Source organism: Phyllobates terribilis, unplaced genomic scaffold (genome assembly GCF_046119375.1).
Source record: "Phyllobates terribilis strain yellow unplaced genomic scaffold, ASM4611937v1 Scaffold_5__5_contigs__length_657084704, whole genome shotgun sequence".
NCBI classification, from domain to species: domain Eukaryota; kingdom Metazoa; phylum Chordata; class Amphibia; order Anura; family Dendrobatidae; genus Phyllobates; species Phyllobates terribilis.
The window spans coordinates 419,240,111-419,257,925 of NW_027362765.1; the positions used below are offsets into that span (position 1 = coordinate 419,240,111).

Consider the following 17,815-nt stretch of genomic DNA (forward strand, 5'->3'; position numbering starts at 1 on the left):
AAGTGACTATAGTGTCTGTCCCTGTTCTTGCTCTGACTTGGCTGGGTCTCGCCTGTCCTGCATCTATTTCCCTACACTGCCCTGAGGCCTAGCTCAACCTGTGGGGAGCTATACCACCCAGCTGCCTTATCGGCCTCAGTGGACTGCGCAGCGCTGGTGATCCTCACCAGAAGCCACAGGTGGCGTCACGAACTCTTTTATAAACGTAACAAATTATCCACCCTTTTTAAGGAGCGACCCCAGGGTACGGGCCCGGAAGCCGACCACCGCGACATCCCTACAAGGCCAGGCTAAAGGCCCGGGTACCGCGTCATCCCCATTCCCCTGGGCGAGTCAATTGCACTGGTTACCCATTCACCACAGAATACAATACAAACTCATCTCTGTCACCCACAAATCTCTCCACAGTTCTGGACCGCCCTACATCTCATCCCTCATTTCTGTCTATCGCCCCTCCCGTGCCCTCCGTTCTACAACTGATCTAAAACTAACATCCTCCTTAATCCGAACCTCACACCTCCGTTTCCATGACTTCTCTCGTGCCGTGCCAGTTTTCTGGACTGCACTGCCCCAAACGATCCGACTGATATCTAGCCCCCATGTCTTCAAAGGTGCTTTAAAAACACATCTGTTTAGACAAGCCTACCACCTCAACTCACCAACCTAATTCTCCTCTGTTCCCTCCTAAATATTAATCTTAATCTGCCTCTGCGTATTCATCTGTCTCCACATCCCCCTTCACCAAATACCACACGGTAACTTCCCTTAGACAGATACTGGTTGGCGACCATGTTCTACCTATTGTGTACCCCCATTTCCATATAGATTGTAAGCTTGCGAGCAAGGCCCTCACTCCTCCTGTAACTGTTGAAATGTGATACATTGTATGGTTTATATTGTCTGTATATGTCCCTACTTAATTGTAAAGTGCTGCAGAATAGTGTGGCGCTATATAAATAAAAATTATTATTATTTATTATTTTTATTATACTGGCTGCTCTTCTATTACCGGTGAGCTGCTGTATCTCCGACAGGCTGATGTACATGATGGGATTGTTGTATTGATTGACTGTTATCTACAGCAGACCTGGGCAAAAGTACGGCCCGTGCACCACATCCAGCCCTCTGGCTTTTCCAGTACGGCCCACGAACTGATACAATCAAAACAGTGGCCCACGGGCCGCACCATGCTCTCCGCGCCCCACATCCCGCTATCACCAGTATCTGCATTCGAAGATAGCGGGGAATGCATTGGAGGATGGAGCCATTGTCTTATTCTTTCACCAATCAGCGTGTGCGACTGAGACAGCCAACGCGATGACAACACTACATTGCGTCTGCTGTGTGAAAGTTCATGCGCTGGAGACCGGAGCAGGGCACTGGGGGAACGGAACCAAGGTGAGTATATGTTTTTTATGTGTATGAGATGTGCACCTTTCTATATAGGGGGCTATGTAAGGGCTCATACTGAATATAGGGAGGATATGTGGGGCATCATGCTGTATACAGGGGTCTATGTGGGGTCTCACACTGTATACAAGGGGCTATGTGGGGGCTCATACTGTATATAGAGGGGCTATGGGGAGCTCATACTGTATGTGGGGTCTCATACTGTATATAGAGGGGCTTTTTGGGGGAAGCCCACCAGGTCACATCAGAATTGGATTCTCCCATATGGAAGGGGAAAAGCTTCATCTGCTAGTCCCATGGGAGAGCGCACAGGTTGGACTAGCAGTGCGACCATGCCGCTGGTCCGAACTGTCAATCTTTAGAATTGCAGCACCCCTTGGCAAGCAGGAAGTTGGGAGGCTAGGAAGCAGTGAAGAAATGAGCATAAGATGACACCATTATTAAGTACGTGACATTAGTATGGAAAAATCGCAGCAAAGAATCCACAGGGAATTTTATACCCCCGGTCTGTTGTGTTTATTGGTTAATGACAGCCCAAACTAGAGCCATAGCTTTACTTTCCTCCATCTGGGGCAAAAGTTTAGTTTTCCAAGCTATCCCTGTACAACCTAACTAAGGAAAGGTGACTCACTGAGCTGATGACTTGGCTGCCTTGCCAGCTGTTTCCCTTAGGGCACAGTCAGATGGCTATATAAATCAGACCGAGATCGAACCGCAATGCACGCACTTACTGGGAGGGTGACAGCTTCATATATTTCTATGCAGCCATCGGGAGACCACGGCCAGTCTGAGCACTGCGGTCTGTTCTCAGTCTGATGTATATGGCCATCTGATTCTGCCCTTACCCAAACTAATTAATGAATCAATACCATAGTTACATTAAAACTTCATTTTTTGAACCCTTTAAATATTTTAGTCTGTGTAAGTCAAGATAAAGATTAGTTTAAGTGAATCTGGACAAAACAGAACTGAGCTTGAACTGAATGATTGTGTTGTGGAATTACAGGAGATTTATTGAATGGTGCATAAAATGGAGATAAATTGAGCAATGTAGCGTCGGCGTCCCTGCCCTCTGCTAGGCAGGGACGCTGTTCCCCTCACCTCTCTGCTCCGAGCCCGGCGTCCTCCTCCCGCTCTGCTGGCAGCGCGCGCTCCTTCCCGGCCACTGTGCTTAGGGCGCGCGCGCTCCCTCCCTCTTAAAGGGGCCGCGCGCGCCGTCCTAAGGAGTCCCCGGCCAATGGCCGGAGGACTTCACCATATATAAGGCACCTCCTCCAAAATGGAGGTGCCCGAGCAATGTTGTTACACTGTTCACTACTCTGCTTCAGCCCTCAGGTCCCGTTGCCAGTTACCTGCCTGATTCCTGCCAGAGTCCTGCCAGTTTGCTGTCTGTTTTCTGCCTGATATTCCTGCTACCTGCTTGCTAGCCTGAGGTCCGACGGTCTGCCTTCCTACTCCTGTCAGTCTGTCTATGGACCAGCTTGGCCGCTCACCTGGGAGCGCACATCTGCTACCTGCCTGCTAGACTTCCTGGAGGCTCCGCCGTCACGTGCTGTGACCACCTGCTATTCCAGAGACTCCTGTCCGCTCACCTGGGAGCGCTCCTCCGCTACTTGCCTGCTTGCCTACCTGGAGGCTCCGCCGTCACGTGCTGTGACCATCTGCTATTCCAGAGACTCCTGCCCGCTCACCTGGGAGCGCTCCTCCGCTACCTGCCTGCTTGCCTACCTGGAGGCTCCGCCGTCACGTGCTGTGACCACCTGCTATTCCAGAGACTCTTGCCCGCTCACCTGGGAGCGCTCATCTGCTACCTGTCTGTTGGACTTCCTGGAGGCTCCGCCGTCACATGCTGTGACCACCCGATTATCCAGATACTCTCGCCTGCTCACCTGGGAGCTCACGTCTATCATCTGCCGCCACAGGTCGTACCAATCCTTTACCCAGAGACTGCCCCGGTCACTTGCCGTGACCTCCTGCCCGTTCATCCAGAGACTGCCCCGGTCACTTGCCGTGACCTCCTGCCCGTTCATCCAGAGACTGCCCCGGTCACTTGCCGTGACCTCCTGCCCGTTCATCCAGAGACTGCCCCGGTCACTTGCCGTGACCTCCTGTCCGTTCATCCAGAGACTGTCCCAGTCACCTGCTGTGACTGCCTGCCTGTCTACCCTGGTCGCCACCCGCTCCCTTACAAGGACCGCCCCCTTGTATAGTAGCTCAGAGGTTCCGCCTCCCAGACCCGTTACAAGCAACTTGTTCCTTATGAAGTGAAAATTTGCTTCATTGTTAAATAAATTTTTCAATAAACTAACAGACAATAAAGCGTTTGATGCTTTTTACATTCTCTAAAATCCAGGCATTAATTTTGTTTCATCTCGGTTGTTGTTTTCTTACAGATTAATGTTTCTGTTTTTTTTGTAGCAGCTGTAAAGTTCTAATGTAAAACGAGGCAGAAGATAGATACATTGTTATTACCTTGCGGAAAATATGGAGATAGTTTATACTATATTTATTACCATTTCCTCTCCTTGAGGATCAGTTTGATGGGAAAGTTCATTTATAAACACTGTTATTTTAAAGAAAAATTCTGTTGTTGATAGAAATATGCAAAGAATTCCACTGTCCTTTGGAAGTGCATTGAGCTGTAGGTTGGATTGCTGCTAAAAGGGAAAAACAAAACAAAAAAACTCTTTAAATCTTCTTCCTTAGCGAGTGTGAACGAGCTGAGTGTGACCAGAGCGTACGTGCAAAAGGATGCAAGTGTGTGACTTGTTTTTCAGTGAAGAGGTATTTGGGAATCCTGCAGAAAATACCTGTGTAAATTGCTGTGAGTTGTTGAATTGTGACCTGCTGAGTGCTTTTCTACCTGTTTAGTTTTATTGGGCTTTTTAAAACCTATTTTCTCTCTACAGTTTTACAGTCTCTTATTTTACTACCTGTGTATTTAAGGGTTAACTACATTGCACTTAAATCCTGAGGTGTAGCTATACTCACAAGGGGTTAATTAAGGGTGAGGGGTCATAATTAAGGGTTTATAAGGGGCAGCTGGTTGGGGCATCCAGTCCTTTGGAAGTGCATTGAGCTGTAGGTTAGATTGCTGCTAAAAGGGAAAAAAAACAAAAAAACAAAAACTCTTTAAATCTTCTTCCTTAGCGAGTGTGAACGAGCTGAGTGTGACCGGAGTGTAAGTGCAAACAGAAGTAAGTGTGTGACTTGTTTTTCAGTGACTTGGATTCAGGGAGTTTGGAAGGGGGGGAATTTGGACTGAATTGCTGTCTGTTTTTATTAATTCTTTACATTTCTTTTTACCTAACATTTTTGTCTAGTGCAATCCCCATTAGGAAATGAGCTCCATTATTAACAATGCTATCCAGTGTACATCTTGCCACATGTATGCAATCCTTGAACAGCCGGTCGTGGGTGCATACTGCTGTGCGAGACGTGTGCACGTTGTGAGTTTGGAAGCCCAGGTACTGGATCTAAATGAGCAGCTGGCAACACTGAGATCCATTGACAATATGGAAAGGAGTCTGCTGCTCACTGAGCAGCTGCTCACTGGGGTAGATGTGGGGGAGGGTGGTAGTAGGGAGCTGCAGGACAGTGAGGCAGCTAGCTGGGTGACAGTTAGAAGAGGGGGTAGAGGGAAGAGTGCCAGGGAGGCTAGTCCTGATCTTGCACACCCCAATAAGTTTGCAAAGTTGGCAGATGAGGGGGGTGTCGGTACAGGGGTAGCAGTGCTGCAGCAAGGCATGTCCTCTGAAAGCCGGGGGAGTGTCAGATCCAGTAGGGGGGGGAAATAGGAGAGCAGGGCAGGCAAGGCAGGTGCTGGTAGTGGGGGACTCAATTATTAGGGGAACAGATAGGGCAATCTGTCACAAAGACAGGGATCGTCGAACAGTGTGCTGCTTACCTGGCGCTCGAGTCTGGCACATCGCTGATGTGTTGACAGATTACTGGGAGGGGCTGGTGAGGACCCAGCGATCATGGTGAACATTGGCACAAATGACAAAGTTAGAGGTAGGTGGAAGGTCCTTAAAGATGATTTCAGGGAATTAGGCTGCAAGCTTAAAGCAAGGACCTCCAAGGTGGTATTCTCTGAAATACTACCTGTACCACATGCCACACCAGAGAGGCAATGGGAGATTAGGGAGATAATTAAGTGACTCAGGAACTGGTGTAGGAAGGAGGCGTTTGGGTTCCTGGAAAACTGGGCCGACTTCTCAGTTGGCTATAGATTCTACGCTAGGGACAGGCTGCACCTCAATGGGGAGGGTGCAGCTGTGCTGGGGGAGAAAATGGCTAGAAGGTTGGAGGAGTGTTTAAACTAGGGATTGTGGGGAGGGTATTCCTTTTATAGGTGGGGAAGAAAGTGCAGATAGTGACCTGGGCACAAATAAAGAAATTGGGGGTGGAGTTAGAACAGTCAATATAGTAAGAAGGAATAGAGGTACAGAGAGATACATAAAATACATGTACACTAATGCCAGAAGCCTCACCAACAAAATGGAGGAATTAGAATTAATTTTGTTGGAAAATAATTATGACATGGTGGGGATATCTGAAACATGACTGGATGAGAGCCATGACTGGACAGTTAATTTACAAGGCTATAGTCTGTTCAGAAATGACCATGCAAACAAGCGAGGGGGGTGTGTGTTTATATGTAAAATCATCCTTAAAACCCATCTTGCGTGAGAGTATATGTGAATCTAATGAAAATGTAGAGTCCCTGTGGGTGGAGATAAGGGGAGGGGGAAAAAATAATAAATTACTGATAGGGGTTTGTTATAAGTCTCCAAAAATAATGGAAGCAGTGGAGAATATCCTCATAAAGCAAATAGATGAAGCAGCGACTCAAGGAGAAGTCATTATTATGGGGGACTTCAACTACCCTGAAATACATTGGGCAACAGAAACCTGTAGTTCAAGCAAAGGTAATAGGTTTTTGACAACTATGAGAGACAATTACCTTTCACAACTGGTTCAGAAGCCAACAAGAAGGGGGGGACTGCTAGACCTAATAACAAACAGGCCAAACCGCATATCAAATATACGAGTTGGGGGTCACTTGGATAATAGTGATCACAAAATAATAAGTTTTCATGTATCCTTTAATAATATGTGTAGTAGAGGGATTACAAGGACACTAAACTTCAGGAAGGCAAATTTCCAACGGTTGATAGATGATCTTAGTGCAATAAACTGGGACGATATCCTGAGACATAAAACTACACAAAGCAAATGGGAGACATTTATTAACATCCTGAATAGGACCTGTGCACAATATATACCCTATGGGAATAAACATTCTTAGAAATAGGAGGAAACCACTATGGCTAAATAGAGCTGTAAGGGGCGCAATAAGTGACAAAAAGAAAGCATTTAGAGAACTAAAGCAAGTAGGTAGTGATGAGGCATTAAATAAATACAGAAAATTAAATACATTCTGTAAAAACCAAATCAAGGCAGCAAAGATTGAGACAGAGGGACTCATTGCCAGAGAAAGTAAAAATAATCCCAAAATATTCTTTAACTACATAAATAGTAAAAAACTAAAAAATGATAGTGTTGGCCCCCTTAAGAATAGTCTGGGTGAAATGGTGGATGAGGATGAGGAAAAAGCCAATATGCTAAATTATTTTTTTTCAACAGTATTTACACAAGAAAATCGCATGACAGAAAACATGATTAGTGATAACAAAAATTCTCCATTAAATGTCACTTGCTTAACCCAGCAGGAAGTACGGCGGCGTCTAAAAATCACTAAAGTTGACAAATCCCTGGGCCCAGATGAGAAACACCCGCGAGTACTGCAGGAATTAAGTGACGTCATAGATAGACCATTTTTAATCTTTAAAGATTCCATAATAACAGAGTCTGTACCGCAGGACTGGCGTATAGAAAATGTGGTGCCAATATTCAAAAAGGGAACAAAAACTGAACTTGGAAATTATAGGCCAGTAAGCTTAACCTCTACTGTGGGTAAAATCCTGGAGGGTTTCCTAAGAGATGCTATACTAGAGTATCTAAAGAAGAATAACCTCATGACCCAATATCAACATGGGTTTACGAGGGACCGTTCCTGTCAAACTAATCTGATCAGCTTTTATGAGGAGGCAAGTTCAGGACTGGACCAAGGAAATGCAGTGGATGTTGTGTATATGGACTTTTCAAAAGCTTTTGATACGGTTCCACACAAGGTTGATACATAAAATGAGAACAATGGGGATAGGGGAAAATATATGTATGTGCGTTAAGAATTGGCTCAGTGATAGGAAACAAAGGATGGTTATTAATGGAACACACTCAGACTGGGTCTCAGTTAACAGTGGGGTACCACGGGGGTCAGTATTGGGCCCCCTTCTTTTTAACATATTTATTAATGACCTTGTAGGAGGCATACAGAGTAATATTTCAATATTTGCAGATGACACTAAACTCTGCAGGATAATCAATACAGAGGAGGACAATTTTATATTACAGGAGGATCTATGTGAACTAGAAGCTTGGGCTGATAAATGGCAAATGAGCTTTAATGGGGATAAATGTAAGGTAATGCACTTGGGCAGAGGAAATAAAATGTATAATTATAAGCTTAATTGTAAAACACTGGGCAAAACTGTCACTGAAAAAGACCTGGGTGTATTGGTGGATGACCAGTGTCAGGCAGCTGCTGCAAAGGCAAATAAAACAATGGGATGCATTAAAAGAGGCATAGAAGCTCATGAGGAGAACCTAATTTTACCTCTATACAAGTCATTAGTGCGACCACACTTAGAATACTGTGTACAGTTCTGGTCTCCGGTGTATAAGAAAGACATAGTTGAACTAGAGCGGGTGCAGAGAAGAGCGGCCAAGGTTATTAGAGGACTGGGGGTCTGCAATACCAAGACAGGTTATTACACTAGGGGGTAATTTACGTACTTTGGAAAAACGAAGGCTTAGGGGTGATCTTATTACTATGTACAAGTATATGAGGGGACAGAACAAAGACCTTTCTACTGATCTTTTTACTCTGAGGCCTGAGACGGGGACAAGGGGGCATCTTCTACGTCTGGAGGAAAGAAGGTTTAATCATAATCACAGACGGGGATTCTTTACTGTAAGAGCAGTGAGACTATGGAACTCTCTGCCGCATGATGTTGTAATGAGTGATTCACTACTAAAATTTAAGAAGGGCATGGATGCCTTTCTTGAAAAGTATAATATTACAGGTTATAAATACTAGATTCCTTGATAGGGCGTTGATCCAGGGAACTAGTCTGATTGTCGTATGGAGTCGGGAAGGATTTTTTTTCCCCAGTGTGGAGCTTAGTGTTTGCCACATGTTTTTTTTTTTGCCTTCCTCTGGATCAACATGTTAGGCTATGGGTTGAACTAGATGGACTTAGTCTTCCTTCAACCGTAAAAACTATGTTACTATGTAAAAAATTCATAATACAATTTACAATCATTAAACATTTTTAACCATTTTCTGCTAGTTCTGACAGTGATGAGGAATTTTCTAAAAGCAATTTAAAGGGGTGGTCCGAAACTAAGGCTAATTTTAATTCTAAAAATCTGTGTACTTAATGTGATAATCTAATAACTTTTCTAATATACTTTAATTAAGTCCTCACTGTTACCTCTCTACTTGAACTGCTTTTTTTTTTAACTTCCGTTCTGATGACATTTGGTTTGAGAATCCCTAGTGTATGCTTGGATACTCAAACAGGACGTCGTCAGGAGGTAGAGGCTTCTGTCACTGCCACTGCTGCTCTACCCACCATGAAATGAAGCGTCATCAGTCATGTCAGTTTAGGGGCTGGGCTAGTACCTGCTCTACTGAGCATGCATTGATTGTCTTCCGATGTATGCTCGGTATGAGGTCTCTTGTCACTGTGCTATCATCCTTTTCAATGCGCAGTGACAGTGCACTCCCTCACTGGCTCTAATGAGAAGTGATGAGCTGGCAAGAGAGCGCACAGTAAGTGTGCATTGAAAAGGAGAGAACATGGCAATCCGGGAGAGCAGAGACTAGCACAGTCCCCGAAACAGACATAATTGATAATGCTTTATTTCACGGTGGGGAAAGCAGTTATGTTCCCTGATGGTGTCCCGTTTCAATGTCCCAGCAAGCACTTGGTTTTCTCAAATGAAACATCATCATAACGAAAGTAAAAAAAGAAACGCAGTTATATAGTTCCGGTGGGGACTTTTTAATTAAATAGAAATTTAGGATTAAAATTCTTTTTTTGGACTACCCCTTTAAGGTATAAGATAACTTCTTTAAAAAAAAGTTACTAATGTCCAAAATTTACTATTCAGTAAAAAAAAAAAAGAATCACAAGTGCTAAATTATTGTGCAGGAATTATCTTTTTACTCGTTAGTTTAAGAACACAATTAGCGATTTAGGCTGTTTTCGATTAAATGTTTTCTACCATCTCAGTATGAAATTAAAAAGCAATTATCCTATTATCACAAACAATTTACATATAATCAGTAATGTTATTACATTGTGCCTGCAGTTTAAGAGCAAAATTATTGCTTCATCTACAATTTGTACTTTTATATTAAATATGAATGTATGGAGTTATATAGAGGTGATTGACAAATTCTCATCTATAGGGAGATTTATAAGTTGGAAAGCTGCCTGAAGAATTAGAAAGGAATTAATATTAGTTGAGAAGTAATGAAAGCTGCAATAATACTTCCAATACCTCCACGGCCAAGTGACGTTTTAATGTTTTCTTATTGGAAACCTATAGTTACATTTTTAATGAAAAATTCTGTTTTAATTTCTTCTTTAATGATAACATTATGAGTGAGTGACTCTAGGGCATACTCACTGAAAACTCCTCCATCCAGCTTCAATTTACTTACTTTGAAAAATCCAAAGTGGCCGTATAATCCTTTGTAAATGTTTTCCGCCTGCTATGAAAATGAACATTGTTTGAGTCAAGCTTGGACATTTTTTGTTGAAAACATAAAAAAATAGGACAATGTAGCCATTCTGACAAGGATTTCAAACCAAGTACACCAGCCTCATCAGGTCTAAGATATATTTCATAATTAATGCAGATTTTGTTGTGAAATCTAGTGATAGGTCCATTATAAAAACCTTCCTTAGCCTTACTACAAGCTGCAACCACTCTCCAGACGTTCATTGCGCCTGCCTATCCTTAAAGGGGTTATCCAGGACGATATAAATTTTTTACTGTTGGCCTAAGAACCAACAAGCAGCTGGTTGCCAACTATCTGCCTCTTCTGCCCATTGCAGATCTTTGCCGGCACAGAGTGGTCACGGACCACTCCTGCCAGCGATTCTGCAGCTACTGCTGGCGTCACTTCAGCAGAGCACCAGCTTGTTTTCCGCTCTACTCTGTTGACTTGGCGTGACTGCCAATGTCATGCCTATTGACAGCCGGCTCCCTGCTGCCTAACTGCAGGGAGCCAGCTGTCAATTAGCATGACGTCGGCAGTCACGATCCATAGACAGAGCAGCCCGGAAAAGGAAGATCTTCACTGTTGACGTGGAGCTGCGGAATCGCTGGCATGAGCGGTCAGTGACAGCTCTGAGCCGGTGCCGGCCGGAACAGGCAGGAAGTTACCAACTAACTGCTTGTTAGTTTTTTGGCTTATAGTAAAAAATGTAAATAGTCCTGGATAACCGCTTTCAAAGGGTATAAAAAGAAAAAGGTCTGACTGCCAGATCATGATAGTGTGTGATTCCCACACTGTCACGATTCCTCTGTAGCCCCCGTGCGAGTAGGCTTTCACATAGAGTGAAGGCTGACATTTCTTCTTAGACTAGAAAACCCCCTTTAAGACCCAATCCTGGTCAAGGCTTACATAAGGAAAGGAAGCAGCAGGGTTGCCACCATCAACAGTTTCTTGGACAGTCCATACTAAGAGGATTTTTTTTGCCCATAAATAAATTTTGATGTGTTCATGATTATTTTTTTCTCTTTTAAACCGGGGGAGACTTTGTGAATTAATAGTTTTTATTTTCATTTTACCGTTGACTGTAAATACTATTTATGTGTTCATGTTCCTATCTGACCTTTAGACATAAGTGACTTATATCTGTATGATTTTGTTTTTTCAATGTGCTTTTAAAAATTTGTTGCCGGTTATCAATTTTTGGTAAGTTGTCTTTAAAAAAGTAAAAATCAAGTTGCCCTGATTGGACACAACAGATTGATGATGAAAACGGTAAAAAAGTGATTTGATATAAGACGCTAGATCTTTCCTTACTTATAGCTAATGTTAGTCAACAGCACGGTTTTACTATATAAAAAGATGATCGGTGCCGATCTTGATTAAGTGGATTAAAGTGAGGCTACTCCGGTACAACGCCAATAAAAAACTATACAAATTGACTCTTCAGAGAGGAAGAGGGCTAGAATGCTAGCGCCACCTATTGGGAGTAGCAATCTTAAAAGTCAATATCAACCCTTTAAAGAGCCTTGCAATATGATTTAGAATTAAAGCCAAACCAGAATATCAATTTGCAGACATGTTGTTTCGGGGTGCTGCCCTTCATCAGTGTCTGGTTTGGCTGAGTGAGAGGCTTAAAAGTGATTGCAAGATTGCAAGGCTTAAAAGTCTCTTCACTTTGGCATGCCAGGCTTGGCATTCTCCACAAGGAGAAACATTACCCCTTGGATCCTGGTCAGATGCCTCTCACCCAGCCAAACCAGAGCTCACACTTTGCACTGATTAGGGGCAGCACCCAGAAACACGTGTCTGCAAATTGAGATTCTGATTTAGCTTTAATCCCAAGTCATGTGGCAAGGCTCGTTAAAGGTTTGATATTGACTTTTAGGATCGCTACTTTCAGTAGATGGCACTAGAGTTCTAGTCCTCTTCCTCTCTGAAGAAGCAATTTGCATCTTTAATTTCCAAGAAGAGCATTGCAAGGCTTAAAAGTCTCCTCACATTGGCATGCCGGGCTTGGCATGTCACTCTCCACAATGAAAAACTAGTACTGACAGTGTTGCTGATGGAAGTTACAATGATGATCTATGAACAAATCACTTGTGAGTTGTTTTAATGGCACTGGTGCAATGCTGCTCCTGTGGCTCGGTGGCAGCTGTCCAACTAAGTAATGTCATTCTCTGATACGCACCCAAAACATTTTTCTTTCTTTCTTCTTTCATTAAAAACTGCTGAGCACAAAACGAACGCGTCTTGAGCTTTCCCTTCAGATTTATTCTGGACACTGAAGAAAAAAGCGATACAAGAATATAGTTAATGGAAATGTGAAATCCCTCTATTCCTGTCCATGTTCATGTCATAAATTATTGCGAAAAAGTGGCGAGGAGGGTAGATGGATAGGTTTGCACAAATTTATTAAAAGGCAGAAACATCTTAATGGACCAGCAGATTTGTATTGCAAATCTGAGAAATCTCCCCTTAGTTTGCTAATAAATGAGTCCTAAAGTATGTCTACTTAGAGATCACGACCACTTCTTTTGTGCAAATTTGACATACTTCATGATACTAGAAGTTGCAATTTATGCAAATAACTATTGTAAAAAATTGGGTCATTATTTTAACATGTATGACAATATATTTCTAACTATATAGATAACAGGAAAGGAGCCCAGGAATTATTTGTTAGGAACCTGAAAGGTGGAAAAGCCTTGCAAGAATCACATTGCACCTAACATTCATGGAGACCTAAATCTAGGTTTAGTAAGTGCTAGGACTCGATTTAATGCCAAATGTAATGTTTGGTGGAGGGCAATAATGGTTTGGATTTGGACAATGACATTCTAGTGAAAGTGAAAAGTATTCTGCAAACTTTGCCAAAAGTTTGGGGATAGTTTGGTTCCCATGACTTGCCAATGATGTCTATGAAAATTTGTTTGCCAAATTTGCTGCTTCAGAAATTGACACTGAGCCATAACCAGAACCCGGTTGAATAATTTTGAGATGGATTTGATTGCTGATTGTGATCCTCCTGATCTTATCATCTGACTTGGATCTTCTGTCATGTTCAAGTTTTAGTTTTCAGAAGATTTGAGGATGTTGTAGCAGCAACAAAAATGCATTTTGCACCTTACTGATGACCATGGTTTGAGAATGAAGTCTTCAACTTACAGATAAGATGTTCATATGATCATGTACTTTTGACCATGAGTCTGTGATTCTACAGTTAAGAGCTTATACATAGAAAGGGCAATATTTGTGTTGCTACAGATCAATTGATTGGCCTGTTTTGTGCTAAATTTTACTTTAAAGGGTTTTCCATTATTAGAAAACTCCTATCTCTAGTTTGATTAAAAGATTAAAAAAAAACATGCAGTGTTTTGCTCACCCTAGCCCCCCTGGGTGTGTCCCCACCACTATTCCCGGTGTCTGTTATTATCCGCTGCACTGACGTCACGTCAACAGCGCTGTAGCCAATCAGTGAGCTTAGCAGTTCTGCACAATTAGATGGCATGAGCCGCTGAGTTCACTGATTGGCTGCAGCGAAGTCAACATAACATTAACAATGCAGATAACAATAAACACGGTAGATACTCAGCACTGGGAGAGTGAGTAAAGCACTCCGAGGACAAGGGTTTTCAGAAAATAGAAAATCTGTTTAAAAAAAACATATGTGGAGACTCTGAATACAAACCCTTTGTGTTCCAGATATTTTAGGCCTTCTAGAGGTAAGTCAGATATCAAAAAACTTAATGATTAGAGTTGGTTAACAAGATTTCCAGAACCCTGGTCCAGCAGAAATGTTTGTACTCTGTGGCTACTGGACCACAGCCTGCAAATCCCCTCCTACCTATAGGTCTGACACAATGCATCATGAAACAGGCATGAGGTCACGTCAGGACTACTAATCAGCAAAGGTGCCAGGAATGCCAGCAGGAAGGAGGAGGTTTGCAGGACTCTGGTCTGGCAGCCACGGACTACCGAAGTGGCCACTGGATCAGAGTCCGGCTGATCTTTTTGCTAAACTCTAGAAATGGTTCTTTAGATGTTCAAATATTTAATGGGGGTTTCTTCTCATGTAATAAAGGGAGGGCATATCACTAGTATTGGGCAATGCAGCACTGATAATTTCTCCCTCCATAGCTGAGACTCTGGCCGCTGGGCTCTTTAACGGGGCTTTGCTGCAGTTCTTTGCACAGAAAGTGGTTGTACCTCATTAGAAAGGAAAATCCAGTGAAGGAGATCGCAGATCTACACCAGCGCTGCATCCACTCCACCTCACAATTGGTAGGGGTTAAGAGGTTGGAAAAAAGTGATATTTCATTCAAGAGTTATACCATCACTTTAAGTGATGGACAATTCCCTTAGAAGACAAGCACTTTATAAAAAGAGGTCCTAGTCATCCTAGTGATTAGCTGATCTCCACAGTTCTGACTAATGGGGGAAGCTGTATTTGGTCAAACATTTCCGTACACTTAAAAGAAAGCCAAAACCATGTAATGCACTGGTGGGCCAGGACCTCCAGCATGAGAGACATTCTAAAATATATCATAGGAGGTTTCCTGAGAAGAGGACCTCTGCTATGACATCCATATTCCCTAATAGGGAGCATGAACTATTGCCTGGGTGGATCATCCCCTTTAATGGAAGGACTAGTATGTCAGTATTCCTCCACTGTACTGCAGTTCTGCAATAAGACAGCACACAGCTTAAAACATATTTCTATTGTGTCTTCCACAAATTAAGAAAAAATAGTAATGAAAAGCCAGCTGACAGGCACAGCTGCTCTTCTGTTGGCAAGATGGCATGTGCTAATGTTTTTTTGCTGCTAGGAACAATCAGAGGACGCACTTATCACACTTGGCAATCACTAGACCAGATAAGGACATGAAGCAAAGGTCACTGATCTATATGTAATAAGCATTAACCAGAGTGCGGCATTGCCCTGCATCTAAGAACATCATTGAATAGACATTAAAGGTCAGTGGAAGGTGGGGTCTTGTGATTTTCTACATGCTATGGACCCGATGACTCGGTCATCATTTCACATGCACTAAAAAACACCAATAGATTCACTTACAGTGATTAATTTCATGAATGAGGACACCTCTACTATAGGTGTTAGACCTTACTAAAAGTCCATGGGCCCAGACACTCCTGATTTATGAAGAGGCATATGACAGAGCACCGGACAAGTGGCGTGCACCTCCCTGCTAGAGTAAGATTATACAGTGATTTCAAAATTATCGTGCAGCCTTGAGTTGCTCCAAAATTATGCAACTTTTCAAAACTTTTTACGCAAGAATACTGATGTAAAAACTTTGATGAATCATAGAATGTTAGAGTTGGAGGGGACCTCCAGGGTCATCTGGTCCAACCCCCTTCTCAGTGCAGGAGTCACTAAACCATCTCAGACGGATGTCTGTCCAACCTCTGTTTGAAGACTTCCATTGGAGGAGAACTCACCACCTCTTGTGGCAGCCTGTTCCACTCATTGATCGCCCTCACTGTCAAAAAGTTTTTTTCTAAGATGGGGCACATAGTAATGATTGGTTATTATGGGCAACAAAGACAATATTAATAAATGAAGCCCATGCACCTGTAAAAAGTGACCATGTCAATGTGCAGCAGCAGTCGGTGTGATTTTTATATTACCCCTGCATATTTTTTTATATAATATTTAGCTGTAAAGTTTTCAAGTAAGAACTATATGGCCTGTTTATGGTAACTGTAGATACTTTTTAATAAGGGAGACCCTTTAAAGAATGGATGTCTTTTTTAATATACGAGAAAGTCATACTTTATCATTCTTTTTATACCATGATGTCATAATTAAGAACTAAGACTAAAATTGGAACTGTTCGTTCATCAGACTTAGCATCAATTAACAGTAAAGATGAGTATAAGAAACATCATAATATATCTTATTAGAGAATTTTTCTAATTTCCCCACTTATGAGCCCCTTCTCTTCTCCTCCTTGAGCTCTTCATCCAGGGACCTCTTAGATTCTTCTTGCTGAAGACAAGACAGTAAGCCAGCCAGCACAGTGTCAGGTTACACAGAATATTGAAGTCCTATGGAGAAAGAGTGGTGGAGGAGGAGGAGAGCAGAAAAGTGTGAGAACACAGAAAGATTGTGCTGATCTTTCTAACAGTCTTTTACCTCACCGTAGAGCTGGATTCACATTTGCTCTGTTCAGTCCTTCTGTACAATTTTTTTCCTTGCCGCTGGTGCTTCTCTCTGTGTGCTGCCAAGGGGGAAAAGAGCAGGAATCCCTCTTTCTGTGTGTACTCTGAATGGAGGATCACATAGCAGCTAGTCTCCTCCAACTAGCTCAGAGTCAATTGCAAATTGGAGATAGATCCTGCAAAGGGGAAAACTAGTGAAAATGCAGGATACACGACACATAATGGCCACAGAAAATGTTATTTCTCATGTACACACATTGTTGCCTATTTGGAAAAATTACTTTAAAGTATAGTTTTACATTAAGTAAGAACTTTGAGTAGGGCAGAATAATGACATTATTAATTTGCTTAGCTTTCCTCCTGAATAGACATATACCATCCTCAGTAAAGCTCATTTTTAAATATTTCTGTATTGTGCCCCTTCATTACTCACTTACCACTGACGAGAGGCAGGCAGCTGTTCACCTGCATGATCCTCTGTCTAATTCTCACTGTGATTAATTCCATACAGATGGGCCTGTGACAGTGGGGATGAGTTTGGACATTGCCAGCATTGATACAATATCAGAAATTAATATGGTAAGCTATCATTCTACTTGGAATGGAAAGTTAAAATCCGTGGGTCATGAATACAGTACTTATTCCTGCAAATTGTTCTACCTGACTAGGTTTTTATGCTTGTCAGTAGAGTAATATTATATTATTGTGTACTACAAAAATGTGAAGACATGTATACAGAGTTCTACAAATTTTCAGTGTCTTGTAAGTGTATGAAACTTCATTGACAAAAATTGGCTATCATGGTGACCTATGGTTTACTCTTTTTGGCCACTTTTACTATAAGAAGGTTCATCACTAGAGTATAGGAGGTACAGCTTCAGGACCAGCCCAAACAAGTGCAAATTTGAAAGTGAACAGCATTAAAAATAATTCTAACTGCCAAAAAATGCCCCCAAGGGAGTACACTGCAGATGCATTTATTACACCATCACTTTTTTCACAGACTACTTCCACATGTCACCATCTTTATCACACAGACTGCTCCCCATGTCGCCTTCTATCTCACACAGACTGCTCCCCATGTTGCCTTCTATCTCACACAGACTGCTCCCCTTGTTGCCTTCTATCTCTCACAGACTGCTCCCCATGTTGCCTTCTATCTCACACAGACTGCTCCCCATGTTGCCTTCTATCTCACACAGACTGCTCCCCATGTTGCCTTCTATCTCACACAGACTGCTCCCCATGTTGCCTTCTATCTCACACAGACTGCTCCCCATGTCGCCTTCTATCTCACACAGA

The 17,815-nt window shown here is 42.6% G+C and overlaps 1 protein-coding gene across 2 annotated transcripts in view; it reads left to right on the plus strand.

The window, feature by feature from the left end:
- The window catches only part of LOC141273413 (gamma-aminobutyric acid receptor subunit pi-like), a 150,343-nt gene that overhangs the window by 81,774 nt on the left and 50,754 nt on the right, over positions 1–17,815 (plus strand). Inside the window, exons 1-2 of one of the 2 annotated variants that reach the window (XM_073685203.1) lie at positions 15,238–15,304; positions 17,025–17,092. In XM_073685203.1, coding sequence (XP_073541304.1) covers positions 17,045–17,092 — 48 coding nt within the window. In that variant the 5' untranslated portion in view covers positions 15,238–15,304; positions 17,025–17,044. Of the gene's footprint in view, positions 1–15,237; positions 15,305–17,024; positions 17,093–17,815 lie in introns of those variants that run through there. The other variant, XM_073685202.1, reaches the window with a different exon arrangement.